The following is a 17,163-nucleotide window of genomic DNA, read 5'->3' as shown; positions in this document are numbered from 1 at the left end:
TACGATACGCCCTGCAGACTATCACCTTTCAAAAAGTAATTGATGTTTTCTCCATGCTATAAAGTGCAGATCAAAGGGTTGTTTGAAACGAGTTTTTGAATTTTTGCTTATTTTGTATATACAGCTCATAGCACCATTAAAAAGCTCTAGGTTGCTTCACATTATCCATCCAATGCATATATGCATTTAATTTCCAAATCTATATGGAGTATCACGTAAATCAGAGCCATGGCTGATAGACAACGCCTAGGCAACAAGAAAAAAGTTAAAAAAACTTTTCGTACCCTTGTTGGTTCGCGGCTGGTGCCTACGACAGGTACATATGAAATAGAGGGCTTTTCGCCTATGTTGTAAATGCATTTCTCCAGTGCCCATTGTTGGAATGGAACCGACTGGATGATACATTCAGAGATCGTCAAAGTCTAGCTTTTGACGCGAACGAGGGGGACTGCTGTCCGTTGTCTTCCTATCTTTTTCGCTCTCCAGGAGAACATGAAAATATATGAAGGGTATCAAAAAGCAAGGAAACCGGTGGGAGGATGTGGCTAAAGTGGCGAGTGAGAAGCGGGCTGTAGGTTAGTCGAGGAAGGTAAAGAGATTTGTGTGAAGTATGTTGATAGCACGATCGGCATCTCTCTCTTCTATCACGCAGGAGATATTGATTTCGCTGGCACCTAGACGGAGAGGAGATATTAGAAGTGTCCCAATAATAAACCTAAGGAGAGCGGGAAAGGGCCTACCTTGTGATATCATTTCGATATTCACATTATGCTCTCCCAGCACAGTGAACATACGCCCCGCTACTCCCACCATGTTTTTCATCTGCTTGCCGACAAGGCTGAGAATTGCCATTTCTGGGATGATATCAACAGTTCCATATTTTCGGAGATCTTGAATAGCGCCTCGAAGATCTTCATCGATTATCTGATACTCATCATGCCCGACTCCGTTGAGCAGTGGGATTTCAGAGTGGAGAGCAAGGGATACGTGAACTTCGCTGGTGGAGATCAAGTCGATCGAGAGTCGCCATTTATCCAGAACAGAAAAGATACCTGCAAAGAACCCATGCGATAGAGATCTTTTATTGGAATGCACATTAATCACAAGGATCTTATGCTTTGCCGTTACTGCCGTCGGCCGTTTAGGACCCGGCTGCTGGGACCAGAACTGAGGTCCCCTTGTACGGAACAACTTTGGGTCATGGCCTGGTGCCGTCTTCTCCAGTTCAGACGTGGAGTCAGGGAATATGACAGTGCCCCTTCCTTTGGGCTTCATAACGTTTTTGATCCGAATGGGAATCTTAGCGCGGATAACCTGCTCCATTGTGAAAGGGTGGATGACCTCTGAGCCATAGAAGGTCAGCTCGGCGGCTTCAGCGGGAGTGATCATAGACAGTAATCGAGCTGTAGGAACCTTCCGAGGATCGGCGGTGAATATGCCATCAACTTCCTTCCACACCTGTAATTCCTCGGCATGAACTCCTACCGCCACAAGAGCGGCACATAAATCAGTGTAGCCCCGTCCAATCTTATCCAGTAACCCACCGGGGACAACACCAAAATATCCCGTCACCACGGGTACCTTTGCCGTGCATTCTTGGACTTTGCAACCAAACAATTCGGCAAGGCGATCATAGAAATCCTGGTCCAAGGCCTGGATTCCAGCAGCAAAGTCGATAATGTCTGATAGATCCACATATTGGGCATCTACTCCGCGATCCTTTAGCAAAATGGTCATAAACCGGCAACTTAATTTCTCGCCAGCACTGATGACCATATCAACGCATCGACTACTGGTCTCTCCGAGCGTTTGTGCGGCATCGAGGATCTTGAGGATTCGAAGGCATTCGGCCTCGACTTGCGCTATTAATTCAGCCTTGAGATCCGGGTTTTGTACATATTCGCGGGCGACATCGATGTGCTCCTGCTTGACGGCTTCGATGAGAGAGAGGTAGTTAGAGGACTTAGGATTTTCCGCCTCCCGAGCGGCTCGTAATAACCTGGTCACCGCCGTTAACGACTCCGACGCATATCCCTGATTGTAATGCATATAACTAGGGGCTGGAGGGCACGTAATCAGGAGCGATACGTTGACGGTGGGACTTACCGATTGGTGGTACCGTCGGCCTTGGAGGAGCTACTCCGAGCGGAGCAGACGACGGCTACACGATGATCTTCGATGTTTGGCCTGAACGCAGAGAAGCAGCAGATTAGTCGAGCACAGGTAGATTGGTTATTAAAACGATATAGCGAATATTTGGCGGCAGACTGCGTCAAAAGCCCAGGGCGCTGAGGGGCAGGGGGGGGGTTTGATTTACTTTATGACTTTATCGACTATCTCCAGAGCAAACTTGCCCACGCTTGTTCCTCCAAATTTCTGCACAATCCAGTCTGATGGAGGAGAACCAGGAACACCGTTTGTCAAACGAGTTATCTGGCCATCATCGATATGTCCGTTGGTCTGCGGATGCTCGCTCATCGTGGGTGAAACGTGAAAGGAACCGATCTAGTGAGTGGCCGGGACCCAGCAAGGGAGGCTGAATACGTCCAGCGTTTTCCCCGCTGCCCTAACGAAGCAATGTCCCAGGGAGGGGGTTCTCTCGACTGATAGTTACTTGGCTGGTGATTGTACGTCGAATTGCAAGGTCAGTTTACCAATTGAGCGACCTGTGGAGTGGTTTATGAGCTCGCCGGCGTCATGAGTCAACGCGGATTTTTCCTGCGGCAGAAAACCCGGCGGGGAAGGTTTTCGCTGGTGCGGAATCACGCAATAGCGCTAATCCGGGCCTGGACTAGCGCCTAACTATCGGCACGAACCGGGTGTTCCGCGCTTCCCGATAACGCCTGTTCCTGCTTCTCCCGGCACAACGCGCGCCCGCGGTGTGGCTTTCACGGTGTTCCAACGGCTTTGCGTGTGGCGTCGGGTGGTGGTTCGAGGTCCAAACGGGCAATTCGCTGCTCCTTGCGGCTTGACTGTTTCCACGACTTTGTGGACGAAGTGGCAACGGGACTGAGGAAGAGCGTGGATGGAAGACGGGGAACCCTGTCTGTCTTCACCAACCGTTGGATCCTGAAATATATCCTCAGCTGCCCCGCCTAGTCGCGAGAATCCCTGCTGCCGCTTCAACAACAAGTGGAGGGGATTGCGCAAACCAACGGCTGGGGAAGGCAAGGATATATCTCTCGGGCTTGACCCAGTCCTGGCGTCACGAAGCGTTCAGGCCCTTGCCACTCGTCGGATAATACTTCAATTTAAGGACGACCATATTTTTGCAAGCTGTTTTGTGTCCATTTGCAGCAGTGTTATGCTTCAATAAGGTGAAATGGGTAGTTGGACACGCAGAGCTAACACACCGCAGATCCGATTGCTACAGTTCAAAAGCCAATCCAAAAGGCGAAGCAATTGTTGGGTGTGGCGAGATGTGGATAAAGGTTTGAGGCTGCGCAAGTTATGGACCGAAATGAAGTCTCGCTCAAGGACCTCTCAGGCCAGGGGCGAAGAAGACGTCAAGGGGTGACACTGCATACCATTGCATTCCGTGCGCATTCCTGTATTCTCCATCTCCAGCTTCTGCAGTACCATGAGGAGTTTTCTGTAGATTACTCTGAACTGTCCAGCCATTTTGTTTCAACGGTTTTAGGGTAGTTTAGTGAGCATGCCATTGCAGCAATCTAGATTTTTGAGCCGAGAACAATTTCACAAATGTAACCTTACAGAATATTATGTATCAGTTGTTGGTTCAAGCTTCACACCCACACTTTGTTAGTGAACACAGATACATTTACACTAAGTTTTGAATGAGATTGTTAATTGAAGCTTTATTTATTTTTATTTTTATTTTTATTTTTATTTTATTTTTTTTTTTTTTTAAAAAAAGGAAAGAAAAGAATAGTTTATAGCACTTCATGTAGGTGCTTAAGTCTTGTTTGGAGGTATGCCCATGAAGTTACACATACTCCGCAGAGCCACCTGCTGGCGGCCAAAACTCCGTGAAGATGCCATATTGGGTCTGGTTTCGACTCTTCAAAGGCTCTGGAACAACTGAGAAGTCCCTGCTGATTTCTTATCTTTCATTTCAACTACATTTAACTAGACTGCGTGATAAAGCACTTTCCATTCGCTATCTGAATTCTATTGTGAAAATTTACCGTCACTCGGAATACAGTGACGCGACACTATCAGGACTTTTTCGCCCCTCGATTTCAGCCATATCTCAGCAATTCTAAGCTCAAGATTCACCGACCATTTTTGCTTGAGGCTAGTGTTCATTCGCAAAAATTGTGTTCCAGGCTATTCAGGAAGGGTCTGGAATACACTGCTTGTGAAATGCTCCTTGCCTTGTCCATTCACCTCTGATCTTCGTGGAGGTTATCATTGTGTCGACAATCTCCATTTCTAGTCATATTTACAGCAACTTCCTTAAAGAACAATCTCAACATGGAGGAGCATGATACTAGCGTTCCTTCGTGTCCATTTTGTGAATTTACAGATTCAGACACATATTTCTTAATGCAGCATGTTGAACTCTGCCACCCCGAGAATGGATATTCGCCGTTTATAGCAGTGGAAGACAGCCAAATGACTGGCACGGAAGCGACATACTCTACCCCACTCAGTGATGTTACACCCTCCAAATCTCCAGCAAATGCTGAGTTATTTGGTGATATCGATTCATACGTTGAATGTCCAGCCGGCTGCGGGGAGGCTATAACCGTAGCCGAGCTCCCAAGTCACCTAGACTTACATTCCGCAGAGACGATTGCTCTAGAAGAAGTAACGCAATATCCTAGTAAAACGGTCGGTTATAGTCCTGACATGGACTCGGATTTGGACTACGTCCATGACGGCGTTGACGACCTGATTCCTGCAAAGTTCGCGAAAAGCTTACGCGATCGTGACCGCCCAAGAAAAGGAGCTGTGAGAGATACGGCAGTACAGCCAAGGTCTACTTCTCACAAGAAAAGGAAAAAGGAAAGGTCAAAGGGGCTAGGGATACCCACGGGCGCTGGTACCCAGTTAGGGGTATGATCCCTTACTTAGTTCTATGTATTTGCCGCTAACGTTAATCTAGAAAGCTGAATTAGGACCACATGCACATGAGAAACAAATGCCAGCTTGGTTGCATAGGATGCTAGAAGAAGGCGCGCCTGTGACGTATGAAAACAAAATTCGGGCTGACGGTACCCTAGCGAAGGTCGAGGTCATCGAGAATGAAAGCAGAGGACTCGTTCCTGTCCTCTCTCAGTTATGTGAGCTGGACGAGACTGTGGAACGTGCATGGTTCTGCAACCCCAACGTCCGCCATGTTTTTAAGATGCCAAAGGAAGGCGGATTTTGTGGGTACCGCAACATTCAGATGCTGATATCGTATATTCAAGATGCCAAGGCTCCCGGATTCGAGCATTTTCCCGGTCGAGTTCCCTCGATTCTAAGGTTACAGGATATGATAGAGCAGGCCTGGGACATGGGTATCAATGGTAATGGAAAGTTTGAGACCGGCGGGATAAAGGGAACTAGAAAATACATCGGGACATCTGAGGTATGCGATCACTCCAATGGCCCTGATCCGAATCGTATGTTAACTCACTGGAAATCGCAGGCTCAAGCTCTATTTTCTAGTTTAGGAATCGAGTAAGTTTCCTTCCAATCCCGATGACACTACAGGAGCTAAGAGGTCTTATAGGTGCGAGCCGGCTGCCTTTAGTAGCACAAAGGAACTAACGGCAGATGAATCACTGCTAGACGCAGTGCGAGAGTATTTTCTTCAAGCGCCTCCGGAATATGCGGACAAAAAAGTCATCCAGACCCATCTGCCACCTATTTATTTCCAGCATCCAGGTATGGCACCCAATCATACATCCATCCAACTTATCCATAGCGTTGACTAGGCCCTAGGCCATTCCCTGACGATTGTCGGATTCGAACTGCGAACAAATAGATCCAGCAATCTTCTCGTGTTTGACCCAATGTTCAAGACATCACCAGCCGTACAACGTTTGGTCGGGACAAGAGTCGACTGCCCAAACCCAGAGCGAATTTTAAAAGCACATAGAAGATGTATCGGGTACCTAAGACGGTATGACGAGTTTGAAATCCTTAAGTCGGTACCCTAGCTATCACTTGGTTCTACAATAGGATGCTAACTTCTAACAAGGCTCTTGCCACCTTCTCATCCAGCTAAAATCGAAGCAAAAGGATGACATTCTACTGAAGAAGAACGGATCTTTTACCATACGTACAATTTCGCATTTCAAATATGATACACCTATCATGTATAGACTGTCCGGAATACATGGAAGCGAAGCATAGTAATGATAGTTAAAAGCGTAGATATACCAGATAGTACAAAAAGAAGCTGTCTCTGCTCCGAGTTCCTGCCATTCTTCAGCACACAAGTGCATCCTGTAGCAGAAGATACACGGATGAAGTAAATGCCTGCAGTGAGGAAAAATGCAGAGGTCTATTGGCATTTAGTTACATGGCAGGGTAGAAAAATAACATTAAGCCTGTGGTCCCTTTGCCTTCCCCACATGACATCAAAAAGTTTCGTCGCAAATTATTTTTCTTAGTCCGCGACTCTAGTAGCTATACCCTTTGCAAGGCGCAAGATCGCGCATCTCCTCACCGCTGCAAGAGTCAATTGATACCGGCTAAGGACCAGATTGTTGTCAGGAGTCTATCGAATACATACAATACCTTTTCTGCTTCATCCATACTCCGTACCTGCGGCATTTCTTCTCGCTCCCGCCGGATAGGTCACAAACAGCTGTTCCGCCTACCACGAAATAACAATGCGTACTTCTCCCAACATCATCATCACAGGTACGCCCGGCGTCGGCAAGACCGTTCACTGTGAACAACTCGCGCAGGAGACTGGGTTGAAGCACCTCTCAATCAACAAAGTTGCAAAGGAGCGAGGTTGCCATGATGGATACGACGAGAAATTGAAGAGTTGGATCGTCGATGAGGACAAGGTAATACAACTGTGTCCCCTGTCCTCCTGCAATCCGGTGCTAATGAGGGTACCATGGTGGTTGTTCATTACGGGGACTGATGTCAGTGTATTTAGTTACTGGATGCAATCGAAGATGAGGTTGTGCAAGGCGGGTATTTGATCGACTGGCATGCTTGTGATTTGTTTCCGAAATCGTGGGTTGATCTTGTAGTCGTCCTACGTTGTCCATCAACGTCGATCTTATATGACCGTCTATCTTCGAGGCAGGTTTAACAATACCCTTAAGTTCTTAACTGAGTAGCTGGTGGTGGCTAACGTTTTGCTTTTTGTTTATAGAGGCTATGGAGAAGATAAACTACAAGAAAACCTTGATGCCGAAATTTTTGAAGTCCTGCTTGACGAAGCGCGACAGTCTTACGACGAGGAAATCGTTGTCGAGTTGACAAGTGAAACCGATGACGAGATCGAAAGCAATTGTTCTAGAATCGTCAGTTGGTTAGACGCGTGGAAACGAGATCATGCAACCACAGATGGATGAAGGAACCTCGAGCTGCGGGGGAGGAAATCTCCACCATATGCGTGTTCGGACTCGTCTCAAAGCTGCTGCTTCTGTCGCTGCTCTATGATCCACTGTCTTAATTTTTGAAGCGCCTTATATCGATGGGAAATCATATTCTGGTTTGTCATAAGTTATCTGGCTTGCAGAAAGCAGCACTCTTTTAGGGAGAGTCCTATGGGCACTTACCTTCTCCTTCGGATCCATTTCAGCATAAGTTGTTCCCTGGTACTCGAAAATAGGATCCCACCCTGGTGACGTTGGGTTAGCTAGGTTTGCAGAAAGGTCAGGATGCATTGGTTGAACAAACCGAATTTCGCTGGGCCACGAGCTGGGACAATCTTCCCCTACAAGCCGAAATGTCGCATTAGCTCCATCTCTGTTATAGTTGGAAGAGTGCTTAATACGTACGTCAGTGCGTCCTTGGAACAAAATTGGCTCTTCTCCAGGGCCGGCGGCAAATGCAAAAGTGCAAACGGCGACTGAAGTTTTATCCTCAAAGGCATATAGAAGCTTGTTCAATCCCTCGTGACCTAGCTTTTCAAGGAACCATTTGCTAGTAGTAGTGTCCATTAGAAAAAGCAAAATATGTATGTAGTTATAAACCTCTCCGAGGCCTAAATGTACATATGCTCACGAGAGTAAACATGAAAATAATGGCTTGATCTTACTTACATATATGGCCCTGGCAGACCGCCCAGCGCATTAAATTCCAATGCTGTGTCTTCCGTTAATACAGGCCCGTTAACCTGAATGTTGCTTCTTGTAAGAATAATCCCAACACCCCATGGACAAAAAGTTTTGCTAATATGGATAAAACCGAAAAGCAAAGAGGGGGAACGTACCGCATTGGCCGCATTTTTACACTTTTCGCGGGCAATATCTTCTATGGTGCCCTGTAGCTCGGGTAGGTCGACAGGCTTATTCTGCACTTCTATGGCATCTCCTAGTATCGCCTGGACCTCCGTAAGTTTGTTCTTGTTGCCAGTAATGAAATTTATAGACTTCATGATATCGGCGACAGTGGGGACGGAGACACGGTCGTTTGTGTATTGTATTTGTGCAGATGATAAAAGGGTGCGTCTGGATGAGCTAAAATACTGTGGATGACCTGAGGGGAATCCAGACTCGGGCACAAATCGCTCAAATCTCCCGGGAAACACTCTTACACAGCACCTCAGGTGGATGACATTCCCTATTTTTTTATTTATTTTTTTATTTATTTTATTTATTTTTTTTTTTGATTTAGTCAATACGAGGAAATCGTCGTCGGTCGATGCGAGCTGTATGGTTCAACTGAATAATTACGGCGGCATCACTGTTGCTTGTTGAAACTCACATTACGTACACAAACTATCTTGCCTTTCACAGTGTTCTCTCGAGTCCGTAAAGATAGCTGTGTATTCTAATGATTTCAATGGGAGATAGTGCGTAGGTATCTGAGCCCGGAACGTGGCACTGCGAAGGTCCGGATATATAGTAGTAATAGAGATCCTGCCATTAATATTCCACTAATGCAACAAGTTAAGGCGTAGCGTATCTCCAAGGCAATGTAAGAATGAACAAACCAGAGGCCGGGAGGTGTTATGCAGAGATAAAGAAAGAAAATCTAGTGTCATTCAAATATATGGCCAGCAATTCCGGGAAAAGGATTCTAGATATTGAAGGCATAAAAAAGGGCCAGATTAAGCAAGCCAAATATAGACGCCCGGTGTCTAGTAATAATGGGCGGTATCGGTGGAAATCGTATTAGCAAAGAATATCCAGTTCTAGCAACAAGACAAACCAGGTCCTAAAAAGCTCCAGAGCAAAAAGCTCACAATGGTGATCATACAACAGATGAAAGTGAGAAGGATAAATGAACAAGCAGATGCTGGGGCTGTATGAAAACATCGGCAACCAGAAAGAAGTCATGGTAATAATAACAGCGAATGAATCAAAGGTCATCATGCTTCAGGGATCGGTTCAATTGGATCCCCGACTTCTGCACTATCTAATTTCTCCTGCTGCGCCATAGCCTGCGCAGAAACTATTTCAGCGAGTCGCTTTAGTCGCGGGGTTTGGAGCCCTATTGCAATAATGTTAGCCATGCTAGCAGAGGATGACGTTTACTGGACTTGGGGTAGGACGTACATGATGGCGTGTATGTTTCCAAAGCAGTGATTACCCGCGGTTCAGCAATCTCGTAAGGCCCGCTATCTTCCATATCGACGGCAGTAAGCAGGAGCACGTCACTCTTTTCGGTTACCCGAGAGGCAACAGCTTTCATTATCTCCCCGTTGATCGGCTGCTCGTAATCTGCAACCAAGTATTGGTTTAGAAGCTTCTGTATCTGATTTGGTGATAGCCTGCTATTTGTTAATATCGTACCATAGCCCTACGGGTACTCTTGGAAACTGAGGAACCTACATCCAGCAGATATCCTGAATGATTTCAATGTCATTCAGGGTGGCTTTCTTAAGCTGAAGGAGTTTTGTTGCTTGCTGAAAGTAGAATTAGTATCCATGTAAGTTGGTTCACCTAGGTAGAAAGCGCATACCATCAAATGCTCAAGCTGGAGAGTTCCCTCAGGCATCTCGTGACTCTTGCACCATTCTTCTATTCTTGTGATGTTATAGTTAATTTGGAGCCCACGCTTCCATGACAAGAAATTGCGCCTCATAAGCAAGTCATTGAACGCCGTCACGCCCACCAGTCGAAGCAGTTCGGTAACCGTCTGGGTGATGATCATGTCTTCCAGATAGTATGCTTTCATAGCCTTGTACACACTGTTCAAAAGACTGAGAAGATTGTCCATACTGTAGGCTGGGCTGTTGTTTGATGGAAGGAGTTTTCCGAGGAATCGATTGGTCTCGTTGGTGACAAATCCAGGAAGGGACTGGGACTCGATGATGGCTGGAACGATCATTTTGTAGAGCTTTTTCTTCAGAACCTTCATCCAAGTGTGGTAGATGTTGAACTCCAAGCTTTCCAGGTCATGCTTCACAATTTCCAGAAGACGATCGTATTCAAAATTGTCTGTCTTCTGTGCTTCATACCAATCTTCGGCCAAGAACACAAACGATAGCATCTCATGCACGTTGGATAGCCAGAATGCTCCTTGATTGATAGCCTCGTCAGTATCATGCTGCATAACTTCCTGCTGGATTGCTTGCATAACGTTCGCAAGGAATCGCTCTGATTCCTTCACAAAACCGTTATTCCACATCTCGGAGGTGACAAGATTAATGAGATATGCCGGGAAAAGGACTTCCTTATCGGTGGGAGGAGTGTTGGAATTCGGCAGAGGAATTTTAAGGTTACGGATAAGTCCCATGGTGACTTCTTCGTTGAGCTCTTCTTCTTCAGAGAGCAGATTCTCCAGCTCAAGTTCAATCGAGTCAAGACCTGGAGCGAAAGTGGACCCAGAGAGGTGAGAGCGGGCTGTACTGCTGGGGATCGCCATGGACACTGGACGAGGATTATACGCACCGCTGAAGCGGTCAGTATCGGTACGCCCAGCTTCTGCGCTGCGTCTCTTCGGCTTCGGTTTCTTTGAGGAAACCAAGTTAATAAGACCAGAAAACGCGGGCTGATTGGCCGCTCCATTGACGTCTCCGTTAACACCATTGACCGGCATTGCCCTCTTGGCAAATTCAAGCTCGTCTTGAAGATCCGCGATCTGTTGGCGAAGAGAAATCTTCTCATTCTCATGGTCAGTGTTAGATTCTCGCAACTTGTCAAGTTCCAAGTTGGTGCCACGAAGAGCCTCGCGAGCGATGCGCTCCTCCTCTTGAAGTTTCTTGACCGTGGACAAAGCCTCAGTGTGATTCTGCTGTAGCTTTGTCATATCTTCCTCCATTGCTGCTAGGCGTGCCGCGGTTATGCCGGCCTGGTTAGCTTCGGCTTGGAGTTCACGAGTACGAGCCTCCAAGGAGTTGTTTTTCCCTCTCAAATGTTTGAGCTGGCCTTCATAGTTTTCGACTTGGGACACCAAGGCTTTGTTCTGTTGTTTCAGCGAACCAAGGGCCTGTGTAAGCTCCACAACCTTGTTCTCCAATTTATAGGAGATCTGCTTAAGGTCTCTGGCCTCTTCACGCAGTTTCCTATATTCTCGCCTGGCTGTCTTGCCTCTCCAGAGATTCTGCACGATAACCACCTTCTTACGATACTGTCTCCAGGCCCGAAGTTGCCGCCAGGTTCGGAAAGCTCGCTGAATGACTTTAGCAGCATTGCCGAGAATCGTATCCATGATATTTCTTCTGCACAGGTAACCTTTTGCAAGAGACTCGAAAAGGATAACGTTCTGTCGAATTGCAAGGTAACGCTTCCTCTCCTTTTGGCCTCTCCAAACTCGTTGAATAGTCGTCGCTGCCTTGATCTTACGAGCCTCATTGGCACTTTTCCGGGCCAAAAAGCCTCTCATCAAACTCTGAGTCGTAAGAATTGATTCGCGCGCCTCAAGATACCTGCGGCGGTAGTATTTGCATTTCAAGTTCTTCTGGATCATTATGGCACATTCGTTCAACCTTGATGTGCGTAGATTTTCCAGGAATGCAAGCATACCCGCGCGGAAGAAGATCTTTGTCAAACCAAGCTGATACTTGTCTCCTTTTTGGTGGCTAGCATCGCCAAGAGCCTTCTGTAGAATAGCGTGACCCATATCTCGAATTTCCGACGTCCATTGTGATGAATGGCAGAGCATATAATACCGAAGAGCAAACTCTTCATATGTCCAGCGGGTTGGATAGCCCGCGCAGCTGATTCGAACCGTTTCGAGAACACCACAAGCTCGAAGTTGGCTAAGAACCATAGGTCCTTCAAACTTCCAAGACTCCTTGCCCTCATTTGGTTTGATACATCTGATATAATGAACATCGGTCGAGTTTATCGTGTTCATCAGCTCAATCAATGATGACTTAAATATACCTCCAAGGGTAGGCTTCCGGTTGACTGCAACACCGATTTTCCTTCCGGGAGCGGCAACAGCTCGAGAGGACACGGAAGCGGAATCTTTCTCGCGAACAGCAGAGGCGGCGGCTAGAACATCTCTCAAAAATTGGTTCGAAGAGTTCTTCAGGATTTCCATCTGTTCGTCAGGGACGGTATCTCGGTTCTTTTCAATGAACCCATCGGACTCATAAGTGACATCGATGGCATAGTGGCAGACTGTGAAAGAAGACTTCCCAAATCGAGGTTTCTTATAGAACTTCTGCTTGTCCGCAGCAAAGTTGTGATGCAGTTTCGTAACAAACTGTTCATCAGATCCCATTGGCAACCTTGATTCTTCGTCCAAAAGTGACAAAATTCCGAGTTTCCCTTCGATCAAGTCGATACATGGCTGGTTGTCAGAGAAGTCAATAAATGTCCAATCAATTTGCTCCCGCACATATTCTTCCTGTTCGAGTTTGAAGACATGCTGATTGAATTCTTGTTGGAGTTTCTCGTTCGCGTAATTGATACAGAATTGCTCGAAGGAGTTCTTCGCAAAGTGCTCGAACCCATAAATATCCAAGACACCGATAAAGGACGCCACGCGATTTAAAACTTCTTCTGTTGCCAAGCTACGGTTGATAATGTCAACGAGCCAGTCAAACAAGCTGGAGTATATGAACTTGGCAACTGAATCTCGCACGACAATAGCTTGCTGCTGGGTGAGATTGGAAATAATTTTCTCGCCTCTGGTAGTCAATTGCTTCTTCACGATCCACTTGGCGAAGCCAGCGGGATTGATTCCCAGCATCTCGCAGGCGTTCACTAGGGAAGGTTCGGATGACGATAGAGACGAATCCGTCCGCGTAGCGGTAATTTTAACATTTCCGAGGTGCAAAAGTGCAGCCAATACGCGGAATATTTCGGTCTGAGTCTCCGTGGAGACGCCAATCGTGGTGAGTGACTTCTTGGTGGCCTCGAATTCTGCCTTATCATCGACTCCATCGATAATCGGCGTGCCTCCTTGATTTAGGTAATCGAACTCCTCAATTGACAAGAGATTCAAATCCTGCCGCTCGGAATCTGTAGCACCGGCTACAAGCTGGTAAAAGATATGATAATTTCGCTCCTTCAACGGTTGGAAAACCAGCCTCGACCGCTCTAAAAGGTATGTTCTAATCTTTGCACCAATAATATTTGTCTCTGAATCAAACATGATCTCGATGTATTTTCCAAATCGTGATGAATTGTCGTTACGGGTCGTTTTCGCGTTACCAAATGCTTCCATGACGGGATTCGTCGCCAAAATTTGTTCTTCCGTTTTGCTGATGGAATCTGCCCTTCCGGTGGCGAATGTACCGGGGTTATCCGGGCTTCCTCGTGTTGCAAAGTAGCGCATTATGTATTTTGCACTCACAGTCTTTCCAGCACCGGACTCACCGGATACCACGATCGTCTGATTTCTTGAGTCTCTCAGCATATCCCTAGGACAGCGCTGTTAGTATAAAAATGGTGCTACCTGCTGCTTCGCGGGGAAATGCTCACGCAAAGGCCTCTTCGGCAATAGCGAAGAGATGCGGTGCTTGTGAGGCTCGTTGCTTTCCAGCATAGACTTGAACCATCTGTGGTACGTAAAGGGAGTCGACACGCGCAAAAGGGTTGGTCGCGATAAGAACGATACCACTATAAGTATATATTTCCTTCTGATAGTAACGTAACTTGATTGCCTGTAGCACTATACGCTTGTTAGCTCACGAAGACTTAGGTCCCCGTACCGACCACCATCACACCACGTACCAGCCGGCTCATTCAAATGTGATAAATTTGTTAAGTCTTCGCTGGCTTCTAGCATAGCAGGGTTCATCAGCGGTGGAAGTTTCGAATTATTAGTTATCTGTAGATCCGCCTCTGTCGTCTCAACCGTTTTGGTCTACGTTCGCGTGAACCCCAGTCAGTGGTGATACGGGACAGCCGAGCAATGTTAGGGAAATACACACTTCTCCATTCTCCAAAGAGAACACCAGCTTCACCTTATCCCCATCCGCCGTCTTCTCGATCACTTCCGAGGCAATCCATCCCTCCGTTGGGTCGGTTTGCCAGGCCCGTGTGCCAACATCAAAGGTATGCGCCATGTCGCCGATCCGAGACGTAGGAGCGTTGAGCAACGACAGTCAGGCACCACAAAGGACAAAATCTAGAGAGACGCAAAGGTGGTGAAAAGAGCATCGACTTTTAACATCCGCATCTAAAAAACACAGCCAAGAAAGAAACGTGATCAACAGTCGTGAATGAATGGAAGAAGTGGACTAAAGATTAAGAGTATTCTGGAGAGGTGCATACACCCTTCTCCTGTTGGGGGGGATTAGCTCGGATCCTTTTGGCTCTTGAACAGAGACGGTAGGATCACTGGAAGCTATGGAACTCTCAGAAACACTCCGTAACAGCAATAATTTAAGAGATGGTCACTTGGGTAAGCAAGCCTAAAAACCCCCTGAAACAGCGAACGGGCTCTCTGCAATGCTGGGGTGAAGCTAAATTACGTGCTTCATGCTGCTTTGGGGGCCCGCCTCAAACCAGCCCCATGCCCAATTCGGCTTAGATGATCACGTGATATCCAGCGGAAGCCATACCGGAAAAATGAGCTTTTCGGGCAACCGTCGGAAAACGTTTATCCGACGCGACCCGTTGAACCACAGGTCGCAAGCTTGAAACTGTAGATCAACCATATATTTACAATGCATGTATAAAGGGTCTGAAACATATAGAATTCAGAATGTATATATTTTTAAACTTGAGGGTTTTGAACCTGATTTGGAAGCTTTTCAATTACTAGGAACTAACTAAGTATTACAAACCACCCGCACAACCCAAATTGTAATGAATTTTTTTTTTTTTTTTTTTTTTAAATTTGAGCCTCCCCAGTTGGAGTCTCTGGTTCAGGGACAGGGCATAAAACCAGCACAGAAGAATTGTCAGGACAAGCCCATTCAGGCTGCTTGATCATACTTTCAAGCAAATCAGCTCCACTGTCTCCAGTTGGAGACAGGCCCAACACAGAGATATTCAGCTGCAACTGAACAAAGGGAGAAGGTGTGATCAGAGTGGGGGAGGGAGGGGGAGGAGCAGACACAGCAGAGGGCAGGACAGCAGCAAATTGGCCTATCTTGGCTGCTGATTTATAGATGATTTCTTCTGTCTTTCACTTTTTCTGTCATCAAATATCAAAGTCAGTTCAATTCATCCCAACATTGCATCAAGTATACTGACTACAGAAGGTAAACAATTGGACTTTAAGTCCTGGTGGATGTTGGCCAAGATCCTTTCAATATTCTATATATATAACTACATTAGCATGAGTTGAATGTATGATATCCAATCAGTTCAACCTACCTTGACAGAGTGGAATGTATGCTCCACAAGCTCTTTTTGTTTGGCTTGAATGGACACAAGCTTTTCTAACACTGCCAAAGTGGCAGCACCAACTTCAGTATTGAAGGGGAAAGGAGAAGAGGATTTGTCAGTTTGGACTGATGAAGGTGCCATTTTGGCAAGCAATTCACTGAGACCAGCAGCCTGTTCCACCATACTGGCTTTCAATTCCTCTCAGAGCATCACATTCTTAAGCCTGAGGAAATCATCATGATCAGACAGCAATGCTGCCACTTCCTTCTGCAGCTCTGAAGGGACAGGAGCACAGGCTTTTTTATCTCCTGCATAATTGGTGCAGGCCTTTGTGGTTCCTTGCTTGTGGAAACAAGGCTTTTTGATATGTACTGTATACACAAATGTCAAACAGCAGCCACAGAGTGTATCACCCATTATAGTGGACTCTTCTTTAACAGCCAAGGGCTTTTGCCCTGGCTTCTTCTTTGTGAACATCAGGAAGTGCTTGTCCTGAGCTGCTGCCAATTTACACATTTGCAGAGCCATTTTTTGCTATTTCTGCATATATTATTCTTCAGTTTGCTGCAGTTCCTTATTTCATTCTGAAATCCACCACTTACCTCAATATTGGAATAGAGGGAGAGAAGTGATGAGAAATATAATGAGCTCAAGAGAAGGAAAGAAAGAAAAGAAGAGAAGAAGAGAGAGATTTTGTGTGGAAAGAGATTATTATATCTAGCATGTCTGCTTGATTGTTTTGGATTTCCTAATTGGGATGTGTCTATTTATACATTACTAAGTGCTAACTCATTTTGCTTAGAGCTCCTACAGCTGATTATGGTGAATGATAAAGAGATATATATTGAATATAGCAAAATTCAGCTCTTGCAAGCATTGATATAACAGAGCATTGCATTGAAGTCTAGATATCAAACCCTGAAATCTATTTTGAAGCACAAACTAACAGCCAATTTTGACTCAAGAAGACATCTTTTCATGTATTCAACTAGAATCTGTATCTCTTTTGGGGCATGCAACCAGTTGCAGCTGGCACAGGTCTCTTTGAACAGGCAGGCTGATTTGTTGCAGTCTCAAAATAATCCTCCATAATGTCCTGCAAAGGATTCTGATTCTTCTTGTCTGAATCATCATTCTCTGGCTCCCACAGAGCTTGCACTGCCTGAGCTGGACATGAATCAGGTTCCCTGGGTGGCATACTAGATGTCAACTGGACCACATCCAGAATTCCTGGCAAAGTCTCAACATGGACAGCCTTTGGCTTCCTTGGTCAGACCTTCCATCAGGTGAAGTTGTCTGAATTGACATCTCTCAGTCCTGGTTTCTGTGTCAAGCAGTC

At 46.2% G+C, this 17,163-nt stretch overlaps 6 protein-coding genes across 6 annotated transcripts; 2 read left to right on the top strand and 4 right to left on the bottom strand.

Moving 5' to 3' along the window:
- Positions 1–78: 78 nt before the first annotated feature.
- CIMG_06366 (aspartate kinase) lies at positions 79–3,327 on the bottom strand. The gene is made up of 4 exons (XM_001242469.2): positions 2,318–3,327; positions 2,107–2,187; positions 741–1,999; positions 79–674 (listed from the first exon to the last, which is right to left on the bottom strand). Exons 1-4 carry the CDS (start codon positions 2,476–2,478, stop codon positions 577–579), a joined length of 1,599 nt encoding a protein of 532 aa, XP_001242470.1. The 5' UTR covers positions 2,479–3,327; the 3' UTR covers positions 79–576.
- Positions 3,328–4,383: 1,056 nt separating this feature from the next.
- CIMG_06364 (uncharacterized protein) lies at positions 4,384–6,346 on the top strand. The gene is made up of 6 exons (XM_001242467.2): positions 4,384–5,022; positions 5,072–5,539; positions 5,600–5,631; positions 5,684–5,838; positions 5,896–6,100; positions 6,155–6,346. The coding sequence occupies exons 1-6, from the start codon at positions 4,438–4,440 to the stop codon at positions 6,198–6,200; spliced, it is 1,491 nt and encodes a 496-aa protein (XP_001242468.2). The 5' UTR covers positions 4,384–4,437; the 3' UTR covers positions 6,201–6,346.
- A 253-nt stretch (positions 6,347–6,599) lies between these two features.
- On the top strand, positions 6,600–8,154 carry CIMG_06363 (hemoglobin and proliferation regulated protein). Its single transcript, XM_001242466.2, has 3 exons — positions 6,600–6,974; positions 7,070–7,218; positions 7,292–8,154. Exons 1-3 carry the CDS (start codon positions 6,792–6,794, stop codon positions 7,491–7,493), a joined length of 534 nt encoding a protein of 177 aa, XP_001242467.1. The 5' UTR covers positions 6,600–6,791; the 3' UTR covers positions 7,494–8,154.
- Positions 7,261–8,561, bottom strand: CIMG_06362 (inosine triphosphate pyrophosphatase). The gene is made up of 6 exons (XM_001242465.2): positions 8,357–8,561; positions 8,187–8,260; positions 7,923–8,067; positions 7,822–7,858; positions 7,701–7,762; positions 7,261–7,630 (listed from the first exon to the last, which is right to left on the bottom strand). The coding sequence occupies exons 1-6, from the start codon at positions 8,519–8,521 to the stop codon at positions 7,550–7,552; spliced, it is 564 nt and encodes a 187-aa protein (XP_001242466.2). The 5' UTR covers positions 8,522–8,561; the 3' UTR covers positions 7,261–7,549.
- A 650-nt stretch (positions 8,562–9,211) lies between these two features.
- On the bottom strand, positions 9,212–14,897 carry CIMG_06361 (class V myosin). Its single transcript, XM_001242464.2, has 7 exons — positions 14,420–14,897; positions 14,220–14,352; positions 13,968–14,157; positions 10,051–13,906; positions 9,921–9,994; positions 9,645–9,859; positions 9,212–9,579 (listed from the first exon to the last, which is right to left on the bottom strand). Exons 1-7 carry the CDS (start codon positions 14,552–14,554, stop codon positions 9,458–9,460), a joined length of 4,725 nt encoding a protein of 1,574 aa, XP_001242465.1. The 5' UTR covers positions 14,555–14,897; the 3' UTR covers positions 9,212–9,457.
- A 427-nt stretch (positions 14,898–15,324) lies between these two features.
- Positions 15,325–16,352, bottom strand: CIMG_13051 (uncharacterized protein; the record flags this gene model as incomplete). Its single annotated transcript, XM_004445306.1, has 3 exons — positions 15,325–15,618; positions 15,813–15,995; positions 16,038–16,352. 3 exons carry the CDS (start codon positions 16,350–16,352, stop codon positions 15,325–15,327), a joined length of 792 nt encoding a protein of 263 aa, XP_004445363.1.
- Between the last annotated feature and the right edge of the window lie 811 nt (positions 16,353–17,163).

This window comes from Coccidioides immitis (genome assembly GCF_000149335.2).
Source record: "Coccidioides immitis RS genomic scaffold supercont3.2, whole genome shotgun sequence".
NCBI classification, from domain to species: domain Eukaryota; kingdom Fungi; phylum Ascomycota; class Eurotiomycetes; order Onygenales; family Onygenaceae; genus Coccidioides; species Coccidioides immitis.
The sequence above is the reverse complement of the archived record's forward strand: the minus strand, read 5'-3'. Positions and strand labels throughout refer to the sequence as shown.